The 22,423-nt window shown below is 37.3% G+C and overlaps 1 protein-coding gene across 1 annotated transcript in view; it reads left to right on the top strand.

Moving 5' to 3' along the window:
* The window catches only part of LOC145980692 (uncharacterized), a 49,322-nt gene that overhangs the window by 2,533 nt on the left and 24,366 nt on the right, over positions 1-22,423 (top strand). The window contains exon 2 of the mRNA XM_083113750.1: positions 14,950-15,074. Within this exon, the coding sequence (XP_082969876.1) occupies positions 14,950-15,074 (125 nt within the window). The remainder of the gene's footprint in view (positions 1-14,949; positions 15,075-22,423) is intronic.

Genomic DNA, 22,423 nt, shown 5'->3' with positions numbered 1-22,423 from the left:
AAACTGGAGTTGCAAACATTCGTTATCAGTTTTTAAAAATGTGCAAAAATAATTATGGTCCAGTTTAAACCAAGAAAAGTTCAGATTTCTTTCTCCATTGTATATGTTAAAGGCGATCCACCGAACACAATTGATTTTGACATTAAAATTAAATTACTGGTTGAATCGAAAAAAGCAGCTTGTGCGAAAATTAACAGGCTCCCCACACATTTCAGGATTTCTTCAGAAAATAGGGATTCATATGAAATATACTATTCTTTCCCGTCAAAAAATAATGTCTCAAAGAGACATTTAGTGCAGTTCTCAATTATTACATATAATTATATAAAATATATTTCGTGTGAATCTTGCCTCTCCCCTCAAATTTATTGGAAGTCGGCGGTGCTGAGGTGTCGAATGGTCGCCTGGGATTTCGGCCTGCAACCTCCCAAATTGGAATCAGTTACCATAACAACACAACCAAACTTGCTCGGCAAATGTGCACACGATGACAATAAAAAACAGTCAATTTCTTATGGATTTGTCCGGATTTTAGTAATATATATAAAAGTTTTGTATCTCACGTCGGAGTCCATAAACTATAACAATATCGAAGCAACACAAAAAAATTCCCGCAATGTAAAAGTTTACAGAGGTTTTCCGGTGACATCCAACTATACCGTAAAAGAAATATATAATGACCGTTTTTAAGGTGTTAACGCCCATTGAGAAGCTACCCTTATTAGGCCTAATGTAATTTTAATGAATTAGTTTTTAAAATATTTTATGTTGCACGCAATTGTTATTTGTAATCATTATCTGTCTTTATGCATGATAAAATACATATTTGTTAAATTAAACTACATGTTCGAGAATAGACACTTCATTTGTAAAATAAACATTTCTTACAACTGTATACCATTACTTCACAATCCATAACAGCGAAGTCACAGAATATAAACTGTTAATTGAAATCCGGCTTAGAACATTTAGCCATCTTTATACTATTAACAGTATTCAAATTTGAATTTAAAGAAAAAACTGTTCCGTCCCGTTTTTGTAAATTTAGAAGCAAATTGTTAAATTCTGAAAATAGAATATTTAAATGTTATGGTAACTTTAACAGTGTGGATGGCGCAGAAAAATTATTACAAATTTATAGTTCTCAGAATTCGAAATATGGGTAGGTAACGGGACTCTTGAAAAACTGCATATTTTTGGATACCTCTAAGTTTCTGCTGAAGGACAAAGATCGTTGTCGCATGCACAAAACTCAAAATGTGACAATTGGTACAGAAAATTGCGTAAATTTTTACACTCTTTTAACGCACTAATGTGCATAAAATGCAGTATGAACTTGGTTGCACCAGGCAAGTTCGCACCAGAATAAATGATACAAAAATGCATTTCTCCGCTACCGTCTGGTGCGATCGAAACGCAACACCAACGTAAAAGCGAATTCAAATAAAGCAAAAGTTCACATTTTGCCCGTGTTGAATGATACAACAAAAGCAGGTGCGTATCTAGAACTTATCAGGAAAAGTGCGAATCAAGTGTGCCACATGTAATAATTAGGCCTAAAGCGATACAGATACATCGGTATCGGAAAGTATCGGTTGGGATTTATTAATCGATACCGGTCGATACTTTTCCGGAGTCTAGAAATTATGCAAAATTCGAAGTTTCTTTTTATTCTACACCAGGTTGTGTAAAACTGAATTTTGTTATAACATTTCATGCAGCTTAATATTCTGATGTAATTCTTGAATATTTTAAAGCAAAAAATATTGGTAAAGTGATGCATATAACTGGAGTGAAATAGTTACAAACAAGTTTTAATCAATATTTTCAACATCTTTTAATTATTACAATATTCAAGTATCGGTATCTGTTCAATTTGGTAACGACTCAGGCCTAGTAATAATAATAATAATAATAATAATAATAATAATAATAATAATAATAATAATAAAGTTTGTAATGTAGGCTTCCGAGCTTTCGAGAGCTAACGGCACTCTCATCTTCAGGGATTGATGAATTACTTCAATTATTATTATAGTTTCAAAAGATAACATAGCAATTAATATTGTTTATTGAATACCAAAAAAGGTTATTAGATTCACCTGTTGAAAAGTAAAGTCTCTCATCATTATTTATATGCGTATTATTAGTAGTGTTAGTATGCATGAATTCTTGCAGGCACTGTCAACGCAGAGTTGTATAATCACAATCTCGTGCAAGTTTTGCGGAAGTAATTTAACTTGATATTATACAGCAGTGAACAAGTATTTTCCTTATTTAATTTTGTGCTTGGCAAGCCTTTCTGCGGGGGGGGTTTGGACCTGTCCTTGAACAAATATTTCCGTCTTGAGAAGCGAATCACGATTCAGTGCTGTTATTGCAGCACCAACATGTTACCATCTTAATTGCAGCCTCTGAATGCAGAGCGCTACGATCTGATTATCACCAATTGCAATGATTCATAATGTCATTTAGCCTGTCATCCATCTTTATCCTTCTTGTCGTTCTTATACAACGCAATCGACATGGAAGACATTATCGTGGCTTTGGAGATATAGAAACAACAAGCCCTACTAAGGTGAGATGGAGATAAGCAGGGACCACTCCATTATCTCAAAGCTTCTGAAGTACTCGAAGGATAATTGCTAGTACTTTTCCGCGTCGAGTTCACGTAATTATCGTCGCAAGAAATCTCATTGCTGTATGTATGTACACAGAAAATAAAAATGCATCATTTTTAATTTGCTGCTTCCTCCGTTCGTCGCTGACCAAACATTCTGAGCCGATGCATTTTTAACCCATCAACAGAAAACGAAGCGTTCCCATGATGAATCAATCTCTGTACTTGAATCGAAATTTATCATTATTACTTCACACGACTTGTTCATTTTTCATTCATTCTTCTGTTAATAATATTAATTCTTTCTTAATGTTATTATTGTAAATTTCTTGATTGATTACTTGATTCGATTTTCACATCGCTTTTCTGCCACGGCTAGTCGCGAAGATGAGAATGCGTGATGAAATATGATGGAAGAGCATTCACAAAGAACACCCGTGCTCAGGTCGGAATTCGAAACAGAGACCCCTGGCGTCGCAGCGCGCTCTGCTAACCAATTTGCCACGGAGGTCGACATATTGATTTGTTGTTTAAGATATGGAAAAAAAATACTTTCTTTCTCAAACAACAAGTTAAATATAACCATTAATTACGTTTTGCATGTATGCTAACATTCCATAAAATAAAATATTTTATGGAATGTACAGTCACGGACACTTCTGGGTTGTAACATTAACTTCCAATGCGATAGTTACATCACAGAAGGGTCCGTGACTACATGGAATGCCAATAATTATAATTAAAGAATTGAAAACAATTGTTTTGTTTGGAATTAAGTTTATAAAATATTTGGTACGTAACAAACCCATTACTACAGTATAAATACTCACTATTCATAAAAGTCAGATACATTTCAGTGAATATTCACTGATGCATTTAGAAGTTTGTTTCCTCTACAGCTTTTATGCACTACTTTGGTTAATTAATTAATTTACTTTATACATTTAATTATTTGGAAATACAGTACACGACACGAATGAAAACCAGCACTGATAGCAATTATTAATAATACTACTACTAGCTATCTATTTTTAATTTAGAAAATAGTATTAGTAGTAGTGCAGTGGCATTAGAAAACAAATACTTTGGTAGTATAGATATCGGGACTACTCTCAGTTCGAGGTAGGATCCGGACCACTGTGCAACATGTCCTTACAGCGCTACGACACAAGGGGTCCCGGGTTCGAATCTCGGCCTGAACGTGGTTGTTCTTGTGAGTGTCCCGTGGTAATTATTTTACTCTTTACTTACGTCAATTGTAAACTACGAAAATAATGAAACTCATACTTGCATGCAAAACGTTTTCTTATATTTTTAAAATTATGAAATATAAAAAAAAATATACGAGGCAATTCAATTCAAAACAAATTAAAAATGAACGATTAGTTATACAATCTAAACCAAATATTCGAATCTAATAAAAACTTTTAGTTTCAACTTGGATTAAATGTATATCAATGAATTAAAATATCGAACGCACAGAACTCGAAATGCACTTTTGGCTCATCAATGGAAGGGAGTAATTTGGTCTCTTTGAAATCATCGTGTCTGATGCATTTTGAGTGCTTCACAACTGGGTGCGAAATCATTTAAGACTGGTGGGGGGGGGGGAGAAAGATCTTAATCTACAAAACCCCCTCCCCCACAAACATCCATATAAATTATACCATATACATATTCATAATGTTACTAAAAGTAAAAATAAATTACTAAATTAAATTATTAAATTAGTAATTAAAAATAGTATTATTATTAATTACACACAAAGAAATAAATTTGTTACTTTTCTATATATCAGATATTATAAAGTAGCAAACTACTTCCTTTACTAACTGGATAAAGATGTTAATAACTTATGGAATAGTTGAAGTGGTTTTATTATGTGTAAGTTTATACATTTAGTTTTGGCTTTACGTTAATATAAATCAATTAGATTTCATAGTCGTTATTGTTTTGCATTCTTGTCTTACTTCTTTGTGCATCTTGATGTAGATTTGTTAATGATCTCTTGAGAGAGAGAAATCATTCAACACTCGCAACAACACTAATTCTGAATGTATTCGATATTATTCTTAGTAAAGTATATTTTAAATTAAAAGTAATTGCTTATCTTTTCTTTGTTGTAACAAAACTCCCCCCGGAAATTTTTGGTGGGGGGGATTATTGAGGCCAAGATTGTTGGTGGGGGGGAAATCCCCCGTCCCCCAAGGATTTCGCACCCTGCTTCACACGAAACAGTATCTAATAAAAGTGACCTTTGATGTATTTTGATGCACCAAAATTGCATTATTAGACATTTATTAACTTTAATGTGTTATCGGAACCAACATATTTGTGTCAACTGACACATTTTGGAATCTGTGTATAGGTTATATTGATTGGGTTTATTTTATTTGGCTTTTCTGCACCTTTTGACTAATGGCGATGATAAGGAATGAGTGACGATATCCATGCCCAGACCGAGATTCGAACCATCAGTACATTAGCCTAGAAAAATACAAAAAACTATAATATTACTATCGAAGTAAAAATGGCATTATGCTTTACTAGATACAACCCTATATATAGGGTTACATTAATAATGGATGACGTCAAATGCTGCAGTGTATCTATCAGTGTGCTCTATCTAGGAAAGCATAATGCCATATTGAAGTTCTGTCACCAGTTTCTACTTCTTATTATAATAAATTGAAGTGCTATATAAGGACCAAAAAAACTTGACAACTGTAAAAATGACGGAGTGCATAATCTACATGATCAATCTTCGTTGCGAACGGAAGATAAGCCTCGTATCTGGATTCCTCCATTGCGACTCGATCGACGGTGAAATGGTGTACAGGCTTCATGAGTGACAGAATAAGCACGAAAACACACAAATGCCAACAATGTAACTCAAAGGAGTAAAGCGTACGAAACGAAAGGGACAGGGAAACTGGTGACAAGAATAAGCATGTGAATGAATACAAAAGCGCTGGAATAAGAACGAAATAGTCAACTCATAAGAAAAACGATATTAAACAAAACAGCTATAATGGAAATAAGTGCGTGAGGGTATATTGATACAGAGAAAATACGAAAGAAATAATTACGGAAAAGAATGTTGAACAGAGCAAAGGTGAGAGAAATAATTACGGAAAGGAATGTTGAATAGATTAAAGGTGAAACAATTAGTTCGGAAACAGGAAAAAGATGAGAGAAAAAGGATTCCTCTTTTGGGATGCAGAAGTTAGTATTTTACATTGCATAGCGTATTAAATATTATTAGTTTTCAGCTTCCTGTATGAGAATTTTTGTTTTCAGATCTTTAGCAATAAATTAACATAAATGATATTGAGTGTTAGGTAATAATCAAAATCTAATTATTGATAACAACTCGTTTGAACCAGTTTCCAAATTCAAATACTTAGGAGTAATATTAACAAATGAAAATTATATTAAAGAGGAAATAAAAAGTAGGCTTAATTCAGGAAATGCATGTTACTTCTCTCTTCATAAACTTTTGTCTTCTCGTTTAATATCTAAGAAACTAAAAGTTAAAATATACAAAACAGTAGTTTTACCTGTAGTACTATATGGGTGTGAAACTTGGTTCCTTACATTGAAAGAGGAACATAAATTGAGAGTATTTGAAAATAAGATCCTTAGGAAAATCTTTGGACCTAAAAGGGATGAGGAGACAGGTGAGTGGAGAAGGTTACATAATTTAGAACTACATAATTTGTATTCGTGTCCAGATATTATTAGAATAATTAAATCAAGAAGACTTAGGTGGGCAGGCCATGTGGCACGAATGGGAGAGGAAAGAGGAGTTTACAGGATTCTTGTTGGGAAACCTGATGGTAAGAGACCTGTAGGAAGGCCAAGACGAAGATGGAGGGACAACGTTGAGATGGACCTAAGGGAAATTGGTAGGGATGGAAAAGACTATATAGAACTTGCTCAAGATAGGGACAGATGGAAGGCCTGTGTTGCTGCAGCCATGAACCTTCGGGTTTAAGAAGGCTAGAGAGCTAGTTAGTTAGTTAGAATGATATTGAGAAGAAAATGAACGGGTAGAAAACGAGTCGTGTCAATTGCAAGAAAATGCATTAAGGTTTGAATTGATACATTTTAACGCGTCGTTCTCAGCTCATACATTAAAAATGCATCGCATTTGAGGTTTCCAACGACTGACCAAGAAACAAACAATTACATGCACAGTTGCATCAATTGATATATTTGTAATGCATAAATTAAATTCATGCACTCTCTTTTGGAGAATGTGGAAACATTCTAATTTCTAAATCAAACCTCTCATAAGTGTGGAAAATGGGTTTTTAATATTTTGAAAGAAACGGAACCGATTAGTATATAATATTGGCGTTTTCTTTAAAATGTCTTCTCTCTCTTTCACCTGCCCAAAAGGAAAATTTTCCCTTGACGTGGAAACACTGCTTTCAACTAACAATGAAAATAAACTCTCTGTGTCTGGTGATAAATTATCCAGAAGAAGGAAATACCTTTAGAGCCGATCTCACTTCAGGAGCACTCGAGCTTTGGTCGGAGAAGCATTGTTCGGTCACGTACATCTCTGTAGAAATGGGTTCGACGACAATCGACCGCCTTCGGGAATTGTTGTCAACAATGCGGATGGGTCAATTTTTCACGAGTGTCATGCACGGAGGCTCTCGAAGGAGTGAAAGGCTCAGCATGATCGCCTCTAATTGGTTTTCTTAAGAAGCCGCTACGAGGCACGTAGCCTTTTTCCAGCAGCTAGAAACCAGGTTTCATTCAATCTTCGGATTACACACGTCTACACACAAATCCCAAGATGTGTTGACACAAATATGTTGAGTTACACACGGCCATGTATATGCGGGTGTGTATATACGGAAATGGAATGCGGTTAAGAAAGATATCCACAAGTTATGCTCAAAGCCGTGTGTTTCAGTTGGTACTCTGGCGCCACGAGGTTCCCTTTTAGCGTGTCTTGTTACCAAAGCTACGCGAAATTTCCTAAAAACATGTCAAAAACGAGTGGATGCACGAGGACAACATTTTCAACATCCCCCGTGACAATTGACGTGCTTATTTCGAATGTAATTGTAACTATAATTCTGAGAACTTGAAATCATTTCGAAGCTAGCGGCTTTCATAGCGGAGATATTGCACGGGATTTGACGGGAGTAGGCGTCCGGGCGGCCGTTAAGCGTGCCGCCGTCAAGGCGCTCAAGGCTGAACGGAGGACCCTGTACGTACATACAAAGGACGTATTTAGGGGGGTCCAGGAGGTCCGGACCCGAAGGTTATTTATTTCCGCCAAACCTATTGGAAGGCAAGGATTATGTTGGGATCATACGACCATACAATACCAAAGAAGATTCATGCGAGATTTATTACTGCTAATAATATGCATAAAATGTTACGAGAAAATTTACTTTTCGTCAACTGGATCTAACATCCTTTTTTGATATTCAATAAATATTCAATTCTATATCTATTTGACATTAATTTCCTTGCAAGGCCAGGTTTTTTTTTTACAAATTTTGCCTAACTTAGCTAATGTAATGAATAGGCCTACGTGCTGTTATATCACTACCCTTATGCCGCCTTTTTACCTATTCATCTAATACAAATATATTAATTAATTGAATATTTTAATCAATATCTATATTAATTATAATTATTTTAATTAATTTAATATACTTAATAATAATTAGTTATTATTATTATTTTGAGACACTTGGTTCTGCCCCCCGAAATATATTTCTAGATATGATATGATATGATATGATATTTATTAATATTGATACAAGCCTTTGGGCTGTGCGTATCCTACAATATTGTTACATAAACATACACCCCATTGATCATACATTTAGAAACATTTATAAACAGAGACATTTACAAAAAAAAGATATATATATATATATATATATATATATATATATATATATATATATATATATATATATATATACACACACACACACACATACATGCATTAAAGGCAATATGGCGGCTCTCTTCTAACTTTTGAGATTGTTCATTATCACTACCTTCACAACATGCACTACACGCCCGGCCTATGCCTGATCCACTGTTCCGTATCCTTCACTTTCAGTGACCTCTTGCAGCATTTTCCTGCGCTCCTTACAAACTGCATGTAAATATGAGCCCAGGGCTTTGATGTTTGCATCCGTTATATTACTCCTCTCCTCTCTACATACAGCCTGGATTGTCTGCTCAATGCTGTCCCTTGCACTGACCCCCATTTGCGTTGTCTGAGGGGCGCCGACCAAACACACTCATGCAGGATGTGAGCCCTCGTCTCCTCTTCGCCGCATAACGTGCAGATGGCTAGATACATACATACTTACAAACACACAAAATATAGAAATTGGCCTCCCCGATGGCGTCGTCGCCTTGTAATCAAGAGGTCCCGGGTTCGATACCGGTGAAGGCACAAGGTGGTTCGGATCCCACTTTAAACTGTAGGTCCAGTATCGATTAGCCTTACTGGGCATAAAGTGTACTTTACAAACACCAAATCAATCCAATCCAAAATATAGAAATTATATCACCTCCCAAGAGGGTGGTATTTGAGGGAAAATTTCCCTTTCTGGTTGGTAACTTTCGGGGAGGAGATGAACTCTATATAGGCTATGTATAGGTCTATACAATTCCTACATCATCACCACGATTCAAGAGTAGTTAGTTTATATGTATATACTTTCTTTCAGATTTCAAGCCGTTTAATACACTGAAAAGGCCATTGTCATTTTTTATTAAATAATTTTGAACTAAATCAATGAAAACCTTCAAAAGTGAATGGAAATTAACCACTCATGAGGACCTTTAATATGACAAAAACTCATTTTTAGAATTTCCAAGACTCACACACTCTCTCTTATGGAACCATTAAATCAGATTTATTGGTACAATCACGGACACTTCTGGGTTGTAACGATCCCATAGAGTCAATCGCATTACTACAAGCCAGAAGTGTCCGTGACAGTACAAGATTAAAACATTGAGTTCTGAGTTTCGGCATTACTCACGCTATTATTCCAGATAACTATTTTTCCCTTCGTATCTTTTTTTCTGCACCTAATTATTTGAAACTTTCTAATTATATTGTTAGTTATAAATATAAGCTTTTTTCTGGAACGAAATGAAGAATGACATTTTAGGCATATAGGAGGCCTACACCCTATACCCACTTTTACAATTCCAGCCCCTCCGAAAACAAAAATATAGTCTTGTGTATGTATTAGCTCCTTTAAAATGGTCATATTTGACGGTAGTTGGATTGCAGCGAATTGACATATACTTAGACTGTAATTTCTCTTTTTACAGTGTAAGGGGTAAGACTGTAAAACCAGTATAGGTGCTAGCTAAAAACCTGCGCCTTGGGCAGAAAACCGTGGATGTTGAAAATGCTGTGTAATGATTTGTTTATCGGTTACCTTCAGTTTAACGACTGAAACCGTAATTAATTTCAGAACATGAACTGTTTACGAGCTCCATTTGAATTCAATGTACAAGCATTACTCTCCGTGCAAGACCTGGCAGTGAAGTGCAAGGCTGAATTGATTCAAACGTTCCGAGGAATCCTTGAAGCTCTAATGGCCTGTTGATTTCGATTGCGAGCAGCAGACCGCGAGTGGCTTACAGCAACCCAATTAGCCGACGATCGATAGCCATTAAGACGACCCCCCTGTACCCCCGTCCCCCACGCTGACTCTCGGCCTTTTAAGCTGTCCTTTCTGCACGGCGGAATATTAATCGTAATTTGCCATCGCGTGAGGGAGAAACGTTCCCCGTGAAATATAAAATCAACCCAACACAATATTCCTGTCCATTTTGACTCCTGTTTATATTTATGTAAGGTTGTCACAATGTGAAGTTTGGAGGCTAAGGGGCATGTTGGACGTGAATGGACTTCATCCCCCTCCCCTTCCTTCCCTGACATTGTATTACAAAACAAAATATTGTGTTTAATTTCCATAACATATTTTAAATAAAAGAGGGTTATTGTTTTAATGTGCAATAGAGTCCCGACAATTCGAGGTTCAAATTCCGTTGTCACGCCAGGGGTCCCAGTTTCGAATTCCGGCCTGGGCATGTGTGTTCTTTGTGAGTGTCCTTTCATCAATTTCATCATGTGATCATTCATCCTCATCGTGGCGATTAGCCAAAAGTGGCAGAAAAGCGACGCCATACTCTTTGCGTATGTCTGGAGCAAACGAGCGAAAATAAGTGTCTGGGCAAGCAGTGACGCGAGACGGCTCCACCAATGAACACGCGAGAGGGGATGGGATTGCGTGGAGAGGGAGGAAGCGACTGCAATTACCAGCCTTCGCAGCAGTGTGTATTGCTTTGATACGTTCTGGAATAGACGCGTTGTATTATTATACTATTAAACGTTTTATGTTCATTAATATTAACTTAATAATATTCATCGGTGAACGATGAGACTCGGTGAAGTACACAGACTCCTCTCAGGTACAGGGATAGTGTTAGGCAAAAACTGAAAGGTTTTATTCTTTATTTATTGCAATTATAATGCAAATATACTTGAAACGAAGGCGAGGATTTCGCTTTTTCTATGAATTGACTCAACTAAAACGCATAAACTCAATGCGTGGCTATCGGCAAGCCTATGATCACATAGACCTAGCACCAAGAGATATGCAATGATAACTGAGCCAATATTTGCTCTTTAGCCTTTTATTTCCAAATTAATCCTTAGGCTAACTTTATTATTTAACGTAGAATGGTTGCAGTATTGTGCATAGCATCAATGCATGGCTATCGGCGTACCTATGATCACATAGGCCTAGCTTGCGCCCCGAACTACCATACCAAGATGTATGCACAACACCGAGTAGTTCTTTTTAAGTTTAAAAGCTTCGTCGATCCGTGGCGAAAGTGTGTTATATTTCTTACGCGATATCCTCGCTTCTATACTATTTTCATGGGTCATATCAGCTTCGCTCGCCCACTCGACCTCTCCCTTCTCTTCCGCTATGCATGGTTTTGCTCCACACTTGTTTCCGGCGATAGAGTATAAATAACAAAAAGCAAATCAAATCAAACTACATGGACTTACGAAAATCTCGAACTATACGGAATAGAAAATGGAAAGAGGCGAAAGATAAAACAAGATGGCAAGAAACTACACTATGTGTATCACTCCGAGATCTCGTCTTGCTTCACCACTTGAAGTTGAGCTCCGATAAATAGAGCAAATATCACTATTTCGTTTACTTTTTTGAAATCATGCACTGTACTACGTATTATGGATATTAAACTTACACTACACTGTTCAGTACTGTACTATAAGAATGACGTTATGAAAAACATGGTTGAACAATATGGAACTTGCACTTTAAAGAGGCATCTTGTAAGTATTATTAATAAGTACAAGATGAGAAATTAACTAAGAGAAGAATGTACATTTACGAAGAATTTAATATGAGTAAAGCAATACTTTACCCTGCTTCTCCATGGTGAAGCCGCACGTGGGTTAGAACTAAATCCACGTGGAGAAGTCAATTTTCCCAAACTATCTGAACTCTTTTATCGTTCAACGAAAGATATCTGTACCCTGCATCTCACTGGAATATTTTATAGCATTAGTTCCTTAGCATCACATGCAGCAATCCAATGACAATTTTTACGCAAGGGTAGTTTCCCGAAATGGTCAAGTGTTTGTTCTTAAGGACGTTGCATAGTTTCCGCTCACATCACCATTGAAGTGAAACTTATCTGAAAAATACTCAAATATTTTTGCCTCGTATTATATGGAACATCGGATTATAATAATTTATCGAGACTACTGTATATACACATCAAAGTAAGAACTTTTTGTATAGTCTTTCGTCGAGTTCACTTATAAACCACAACTTATAAAATTATTAATAATAAAATTGTAGCTGATTTAGATTATGTTCATTGTTGTCATTACAGCAAGCCATACCATAGCTTCTCTTAAAATGAATTGATCTTCTTGTATATGTTTTATTATCATAATTTAATTTCCTAGTCTTGCATTCATATTTGCATGTTTAGGTTTATCGTGACAACGAGCCGTTAACGACAATGCCCGAATAGGAAGCAGATACAGGTAAAAAGGTAAAGTGCTCCCCTGTGCATAGCACCACACCATGAAGGCGTATAGGGGGTGTGGGGGTAACGGCCCACACTTTCTTGATCCGGTCGTGAGTGGGGGTGATGTGATCAGCATCACGCCCCTGACCGCCTTTACCCCCCAGGGTTTCCCCCAGGTACCCATGTTATTCGACGCTGGGTGGGCGCCGGGGCCGCTTCCATCGTTAGAAAAGTTCCCGGATTTGAACCGGCCGGGGATCGAACCCGGGACCTTTAGCATGGTAGTCAGACGCGTTACCGACTGAGCCACCGCGATGTTTAGGTTTATCGTGACAACGAGCCGTTAACGACAATGCCCGAATAGGAAGCAGATACAGAGTATAGCGAAATCTCTTCGTACACCTAATGGAGAGCATTACACGTAACGGATGTTTCAAATTATGGGTCTACTATCATGATGTTATTATTTAATGTTTAATTGCAGTGTTTCTGTATGAGGAGGGACACGTGCCCCAACACACAGATATTACATATAGAGTCACTCAGGGGAATACGCCCAACTTTATTTTGGCTGTTTATAGCTTCGGGAAATGAAGGAGTGCCGCAATGAAAAGAATGTCAAATGATAACTACATGTTTTGTTATTGTTACCTATAAGTTTTGTTACTGTAAGTCTTATAGCAAAAGAACCAGAGAGAAATTAACAGATGAACGTCAATTTGGGCAAATCACCCCGTGTTCAGGGTAAAATGCCCACCCATTAGAGGTAAAATGCCCAATGCAAGAAACAATTGTTGTAATACTTGACATGACATATTTAAAGGACAATAATACACAGCATTAACTGGAATATTATTAACGTTTGTTTCGTAAACAGAACATCATTTGTACAGACAAGCATAGCGTTTCTAACAACATTTATTTTGAATTTACCATAGCCTCTTTTACTTTTTATATTTGTGAGAAATTGCATTGCACTTTGGACACATGGACGTGAATTTGATACATATTTCATGCATCCACATGCTACAACGAATACACTGTATCCAGTCACATTGTGGTCCTTTCTTCTCATAATAATGCCCATGGGCATATTGTACTTAATTTCTGTGGGCATATCACCCCACAGCTACAAGCAGAAAATTGAATCACTGGGTTGGCAACTCTGAGCATCATGCGGCAGTTTCACTCTGCAGATATGTTTCCCTGATTCTTGATCTTTACACCAAATAAATTCAGTTTCTTTCTCTCTTGGGAATATTATTGCACACTGTCAATACAGCAACGTCCAAAAAATTATTACCTCAAAAATTGTCTTCTTACCTCATGAAATTAACCCTGAATGGCTTCAGATTCTTCTCACAAGTTCCAAACCTGCTGCCTCGTCTCACCATGGAGGGCGCTTTCAAACAAGAGTCGCAGAGTTGCTATAACATTAATGTTGCGCGAGATACGAGGGGGTGGGCATTTAATCCCGATGGGCATAATCCCCCGAGTGACTCTAGCTATATGGAGCATCTGCCACTTCCTCCTGTTTTGACCAAATTTGCAGAATTTGTTCCCCAGGTCCTCTCAGAATGCATGTATACAGTATGTATCTACCGTATATACGTGTATCTATCTATATACTTATGTGTACACATACACACTAGTGTTGCCCACGGGACGAGACGAGACGAGATTGATCATGTGTCCCGAGACAAACGAATATTTTCGAGACGAGACAGCATTTCACAGCATTTCCACGAGACGAGACAGGCCAAAGTCTCGTCTCGTGGGCAACACTAATACACACAAATATATATATATATATTAAAATTTACTCCTACATATCAATAAAACTTGATATGGCACAAATTATGTGTCCTTAATTTATTATGTAATGAATATATTTAATATGCAGGAAACAATTTTTATGTAGAAGTCGTATATTAGAGACAAAAACTTTGGTAGTCTTTACAAAATTTGGAAATTTTGACCAAATGTGCACGATTTCTAAAAACATTTGGAGTTGAGAACAAATCCATTGTTTATCGCCTATGTAAACAAATGTTTGGTCCTCTTGGTTATTTCAAAAGTACTTTTACGTATCCCTGTGTACATAATCTAAAAGAAGGTATAGAATAATGTACTTTAGTTATAAAAACAAATTACTACATGTTCTAAATGTCTTAATAATAAGCAAGTATAAAGATTAGTTTACATCGTTAAAAAATATTCTCCTTTCATTCTAGGATTGACATGAAGATGCCACTAGGAGGACCTCGGACCTCGGGGTTCCATGTTCGAGACATCCTCGGGATGCACGAAGCCAAAGTGCCGGATCCAGACGAAACGGATCAGAGTCCTATATCGGCAGGTAATTGAAGCTATTTTTTTTGCGAAGGGGTCTTAACATGAACTACAGTGCTCAAACTTTTCTTGATAGTCACAGTTAGAACTTGTCTCAAGACAGAAAGTGTAAAGATTGCCTTATCTCGATCATTTCTCGAAGATCAAAGTAAACATACAAAATATTTCAATTAACGTGTATACTTATTGTTGTTATATACAAAATATAATAGAAACTAAACATTGAATCTTATTTATACATACATCGAGCCGTTGCTAGTTTACTATACCACTGCTCTCATCCCGAAAACTTATACTTCGGCCGGAATTTTTTTTTAGATAAGACGAATTTAACACTTATTTCTTTCCAATATATATATATATATATATATATATATATATATATATATATATATATATATATATGATTAGAAAGCAATAAAAATATTAAGTTCATAGGGCACAGCTGCAAGTGCAAACTAGATGTGAGTCTTAGACAAACGTTTGTTTTACAAGGGGAGCAAGCAAGGAAAGTTTACTGAATTATTTTACAAACCATCAAATAAATGTAAAATTTAGTACAAAAGCCGATATTTTAGACTGACATATTTGTGTAAAATTAAATTAAAATTAAAAGGGAAGTTATTAACTCGAATTATTCATTCAAAATAAGAAAACGATAGAAATATAAAAAGCGAATTCATACCAATGGTTGAGAACTAAATTAAAGATATTGCTGTTGGTATTCGTATTTTCGTTATTTAGCGTCGCCACTTTTGAGTAATTGCGACAATAAGGATGACTGATGATTAGATGAACGGACATTCACAAACAACACCCCAGAATTCAAACCCGGAGCTTGGAAAGAAACTGTAGAGAGAGTTCTCCCCTTTCAATTGGAACATAGAATTGATTGACCCTGTAGCAATTGCGAAAGTCGATTTGGCCAATTTTCAGGACATGACGTCATGCGAAACAGCTAATCACAGATAGAAAGAGGAAGTGGCTATTTTCCTTTTTATTGTTTTCGTCGCCCGCACCTGGGCATTCAGTCACACGCAGCGCTCCGTCACACGCCCACCCGCCCGCCGGTTCCCGTGGCCCCTGGCGACCTCTGATGGCAATCGGACCTTCGGGCCCTGGCGGGGGCAGCCGTGAATCATATCGGTCTCCTCGCCGGGTCGTGAGAAAGATCAAAGCCAGTGCGAGAAAAAGTCGCCGATCAAATGACACGTTGGGAAACACCGTAATAAACGGAGCAGGAGTTCACAGTCATTACCCCGCATGTATTCTATATTATACCTAAATATCCAACTCATAATTACTTTCTGTAAAGCATTTCCTTTAACATTTTTGCTAGCATAAATCCTACCTAAATGCTTCCAACAATCTTGTAGCATACTTTACAGCAGACAATACTGTACACTGAAGCATTTCATATAGTCTAATATTCCGGTTAGCATTTGCGTTTGCGATGGGAAGAGTGCAGAAAGCATTAGATAACATAGTACGAAAGGCACACCGAGATACGCTGTCTAAAAGAAAAAAATGGTGATTTAATTAATGAGGAATAGTGTAAACAAACTGAAATTCTGCACATTCTTTATAACATTAAGTAACCACCAATCTGATTTCTGTCCATGAGCCAGCACCTGGTGTTTACAATTGATATACCTAATGTATTCTTCCATATGCGTACTGTAAGTGCCAGTGGCGTACGCAAGGGGGGGTTACGGGGTTTAAACCCCCCCCCCCTTGAGCTTGTGAAATATTATGAAAAATGCTGTAGAAAAAATTTAAATGGTCAATTTATCACAGTCAAAGATCTGGGACAATACTATTACTATTACTACATCTACTACTACTACTACTACTACTACTACTACTACTACTACTACCACCACCACTAATAATAATAATAATAATAATAATAATTTGAATTATTATTTCCATGTAGCATGGAGAAAAGCACAGCATTCCAAGCACACGCGTCTTTCAGAGTGATGCCTTGAAAATAAGCACAAGTTCTTGAAAGTGAAATATGAGGGTAACTATGATTAAAAAGAGAAATAAAATGATTTGTTTCTGAGTTGCAACAATGTTCAATATTCTGGCGTACGCAGCGTTTTTTTTTTTTTTTTGGAGGGGCAGGATGCATAATAAAATATTTCGTATTTTTGGAGCTTTTCAGTCTATTAAAATTGTATTCAAAGACAAAAATGGTAATCGGGACTCACTTTAAAAGAGGTTTCGCATTTACACATTTTGATTTTTTAAAGTTCTTAACGGACTTTTATTTGAAAATTCTGATTTTCTCAAAATTTTGGTAGGGGCTGTAGCACCATCGGTAGAGGCATGCATATTTCGTTTTTGACAAAAAAAAAAAACGAAATTTGAAATAACACATTGCAATGTTAATTTTTAAGGTTTCTGAAAGGTGTGAGGTGCATTTTCCTACCCTGTTTTGTCACGAAATAATGCGAAATGAACTGCAAAATAAGAAATAGACTCTTAAAGACGAAATTTACCGTTTATATACCGACGCGACACTTTCTAAAGTCTGAAGTATCCTGTGTGTTATGCAATTCACAGAAAATTGATTAATTTTGCTGTAAATATTTGAGAAGCAAAAATGGACTCCTTTATACAGGAATAAACTTAATATTCTGGTAATGATTTAATGTGCTATTAGAAGAGATATGTTTATTTTGTGTAATAGTGCAGTTTTTTGTATAGACAAAGGCTAGGCGGACAAGAATACAGTCACCAGTCCGCCTTCTCATTGTATTCTTTACTGCAGCACGTTTGAACGTTTCTCTTTAAAATGTCTCACCTTGTTGACTAGACAATTATTCAAACGACAATAAGCTTAACTATTGGAAAATGTTTTGTTGGTAAGAACAGTGAGGCAATCCAGATGTGAATTATCGGGGACATTTATGCGGGGATGAAGCCGGAAAAATTCCAACCAATTTCGGGAATCGAATCCGGATCTCCCGCGTGATTGTCAGATGCTCTACCGACCAGACCACCGCAGCTCCTTGGATGAGTTCCATACTTTAATTATTTCAATTTATTTTAATATATTTTCTTGTTTTATGGATTTTCTTCACCCTTAAAATGCCTCACCTCGTTGACCAGACAATTATTTCATAACAAAGATACAAAAAATGCTCCCAGGATTTGATAAAAATCGAATGATTAGAAAGTAATTTCGTTCTATTGTTTTCATAAAGGCTATATTCATGTAGATCTGTACTACATAATAATAGTAGTGGTATTAGTATTATTATTAGTAGTAATTCAGCTAATTAATTAATAATAAGTATTATTAATTAATTGTGATTATTATTATTATTTAATTAAAGTATAATAAATCAAAGGTAATGTGAATTTCGAGAAAGTTTTAGAAATAACCCCCCCCTTGATGAAATCCTGCGTACGCTACTGGTAAGTGCTATTAAGTGTATATTCATTGTGTTTCTCCTCTCGGTTGAATATTTAGTTATCGGCTTTCAAAAAATGTGAAGCGATGCATTGTTAATATCGCACACGGCCGCCATTACATCTGCACCTGTGACGTAGAGCTTGCTTCTAGTTGGTTATGCTGCACGTGATGCTAAGGAACTAATGCTATAAAATATTCCAGCGAGATGCAGAGTACAAATATCTTTCGTTGATTACCTTCAAACTGTTTTCTGAGTTGCTCCGTTTTGCTGCTAACCTTACAATTGTAACACGATAAAAGAGTCCAGATTGTTTGGAAAAATTGACTTCCCCACGTGGATTTAGTTCTAACCCACGTGCGGCTTCACCATGGGGAAATCCATGTGGAGAAGCAGGGTAAGTCGTTACGTGTAATGCTCTCCATTAGGTGTACGAAGAGATTTCGCTATACTCTGTATCTGCTTCCTATTCGGGCATTGTCGTTAACGCTCGTGTTTGTTCGGGAAACAAGCATCTACCCTTGCGTTAATACTGTCATTGGATTCCGCTGGCAACGTGCTTGTAACTAATATTGAATGTATAAATAAGCTTCTTGAGCGGCACACTGTTTGCAGAAGCAGCAACCAACGCCCTTGCAGACTGGCTTCGTAAATTCCGAGAATAGCCGACGCTCCTTGTTAAAAGGTGCGGATTGTGTTTAGTCAATCGCCATTATTTACCCAACCCATTATCCTTTTCCATTTTTCCGTTTGATCGCTACCCGAAAAATCTGCCAGAACACGAAATCATGGAACGGTTAATAAAAGGCAACCCGCATCGATAACATTCGCTTCAGCCCAGTAATCTTCTTTGTGAGGAGAAAGCGCACTTTGCTTCTTAATAGATATCCCCCTTCCCCCGGCTGCAGATGGAAGCCCGTCATGCACTTCGTCGTCGTTTGATTGACTGAAAAAGTTGGCCATCAAGATTCGAAAAGCAAATTACAGCCTCTCTGCTCTCCTAATTACTCGCCTTTTCAGCTAGAGAGCGTTGCATGCTTCCTTCTCTGCTGTTGAGGAGAAAGTGAGATTGACAGGCTGCGACGGTGAGGAGGAAAGTGCCCCCACCATCAGGATTTCCAACCTCGGCCACAATTGAATTCCCGTGGATTTATTGCAGGACGGAAATTTCTCTATACTTTATACGAACTTTTGAACAGAGCTCTTCGGACGTTATCGTTAATTCTCGTCCTTCTTCGGAGAGCTAAGTCACAGCGGCGTTGACCTTATTAGATTTCGCTTGGTCTGACTGGTTGCTAACCTATCTGGAGTCATGAAGTAAGTTATTTGATTGGGATGCATTGTTCAGAGACAAACCGGATGGCCAGTTACATCTTGAACCATTCGAGACGACATTTTCCCGAAAATATCCGAACGTTTACGAAAATATCCGAAGCTCGTTGTTTCAAGTGCGAACATACAATAGTATTGTTTTGATTTACTACCACTTATGGGACCTCCTCGATGGCGTAGTGGTAGCGTCCTCGCCTTGTAATCAAGGGGTACCGGGTTCGATACTCTGTGGAGGATCATGGTGGTTCGGATCCCACTTTAAACTTTACGTCCAGTTCCGATTTGCCTTACTGTGCATAAAGTGGACTTAAAACACCAACTCAATCAATACTACCACTCATGCAACTTAATCGAACGGAATCAATATGTTTCCTGGAAACACATTTTGCGCTAACTACGTTCTTACTTTGTCATGAGTACTCTATAATGTATCGCAGCAGTAAATTATTGATCTTTCTACTTAAATGGAGTTCAAAAAGTTAATTTTTCCCATACCAACAGTGGCCAAAATGAAGGGGGTGCAGGAGGTATCCTCCCCAGTTAGAAAAAAAATACTAAAAGCAACCCCCAGTTTGAATCTGCATACTAATAATGGACCTCCCCGATCGAATAATGGTAGCCAGTCTTCTTATAATCAAGGGGTTATGTCTTCGATTCCCGGTAAAGGCACTTTGCACAGTGATTCGGATCGGAATGTAAACTGTAGGTCCAGTCTAGATTAAACAGTCTGAGCATAGAGTAGACTTACAAACAATCTTACTTTGGTCAAAATGCTGGTACTGTATGGCAAATAAGTGTGCCAAACAACAATAAACCAACTTACGCATATCACACAATCTTGAATTATTAAATCTAATCTTTTTCAGGTAATGTCTCTGTTTTGAAACGCCTCTAGGATTTACTCAGCCTCTAATAAATCGGTATCTTGAATGGGGGAGGGGATCACATCACCTCTAGCTCCGAGACTGTGGGTTCTTATGCCTGTATGCTTTCGTGGCATGGCGCAATGAACGATTGTCCCGGTATGTAGCGGTATGGTCGTTGCCCTTTAATTAAAGGGTCTCAAGTTCGATACCCCGTGGAGTCGCGTAGCGGTAGATCTCAATTTAAACTATAGGTCCAGTCCCGATTACCCTATTTGTGTTTCATGTGAACTTAAAACTAAAACACACACTATTCAGCTTGGAACTAAAATAAATATTTGTAATTCTGCCTGAAAAGATAAGTGCTAAGACCTAAGTATTAGTTTAAACAGTCCCTATTTTTCAATTATTTTGAACAATGGGATCCATTTGTTTATATTTATCAAATTTAGTACATTCATTTATGGTTTTAAAAATGCACAACCAATTATCATTTTTTAAAAACGTCAAGCATAGCAGTTCTTTCTGTGTACAAAAGCGAGCGGGTTGGCAACCATGCAGGGGAAAGAGACGTAAAGCTCTCCCTGATTTCGCAGGCGTTGTGGAATCCCCCCTTCCTTAATTGACATAGAACCCGCCGACGAAGGAAAGCAATCGTGTTAACTTCTCTAGAGCTGCGTGGACCCCGCCTTCCCATCCGCTCTCGACCTCCGAGCCAACGCCCTTCTCCACTGACTCCCTCTCGCACGAGATGCAAAGAGAGAGAGAGAGAGAGAGAGAGAGAGCGCACAAAGAATGTCGACTGCAGAGTTAGGCAGTGTAGTAACGCATTATTTTTTCTATAATTGCGTTAGTATCGCCTTACCGCAATTAATTGTAACGTTAAGTGGTATGAAAACACTTTCGCTCGCTCGTAAGTGTTTACAATGCAATATCATTGTAATGTGACAAATATGTAAAATATCCGTCCGGCAGTTTCAGCCCACAATCATATTTCATTTTCATATATCGCTGTATTGATAAGATAGATTAAACCACATTTTAACATTGAGATAATGACTGTTTACTTTAGTTTCAATTTCACTGAGTCTTTCACATCACGATCCATATTTGAGACACCACTACCACACACACATCAAGGTATACGTGTACTACTGCGCTTCAAATGTATACCGCTCGTTTTGCCTGTTCGAGCGTTATTCGTTCTAGCGAAGAAGCTCTCGATTCCATACGCTATCTAGCGTCTTCCTTGCGAACTATTTGGCTCTCGAACGAAATACTCTCACTCTTCACTCTAGTAACGAGAAGTACAGTCACCGGCAATAAAATGGCAAAATGCCTAACTCTACGGCGATGGTAAGTGTTGCCATTGAAAACTTGCTATTAAAATCTACTTATCGCCATGGCAACACACAACACCTTGCAGGGGAGCGAACATTTCAGGATATAGGTGTCCCATTTTTATTGACCGTATAGTTCCTCTACCTTGCCAAGTTCAAAACTTACACAAAGCCTTTCACCTGCATAAAACAAATCCAGGGATGTTTGAGCGGATGACAGAGCTTCTTGCAACTTTGTCGTGCCTGTATCGGCGCCATTTTGAACAACTACTATAACGTTTCCATCGTAGAGTGCTAGGATACATGCAGTAAAATCCGTATTAAATCTACATTTTGTAACATCTGGCAACGCAACGGTGGTAGAGAAGGACAGAGCTATTGGCAAAACTCGTGTAT

The sequence above is a fragment of the Lepisma saccharinum genome, chromosome 28 (genome assembly GCF_977018435.1).
Source record: "Lepisma saccharinum chromosome 28, izLepSacc3.1, whole genome shotgun sequence".
Classification (NCBI taxonomy): domain Eukaryota; kingdom Metazoa; phylum Arthropoda; class Insecta; order Zygentoma; family Lepismatidae; genus Lepisma; species Lepisma saccharinum.
The sequence above is the reverse complement of the archived record's forward strand: the minus strand, read 5'-3'. Positions and strand labels throughout refer to the sequence as shown.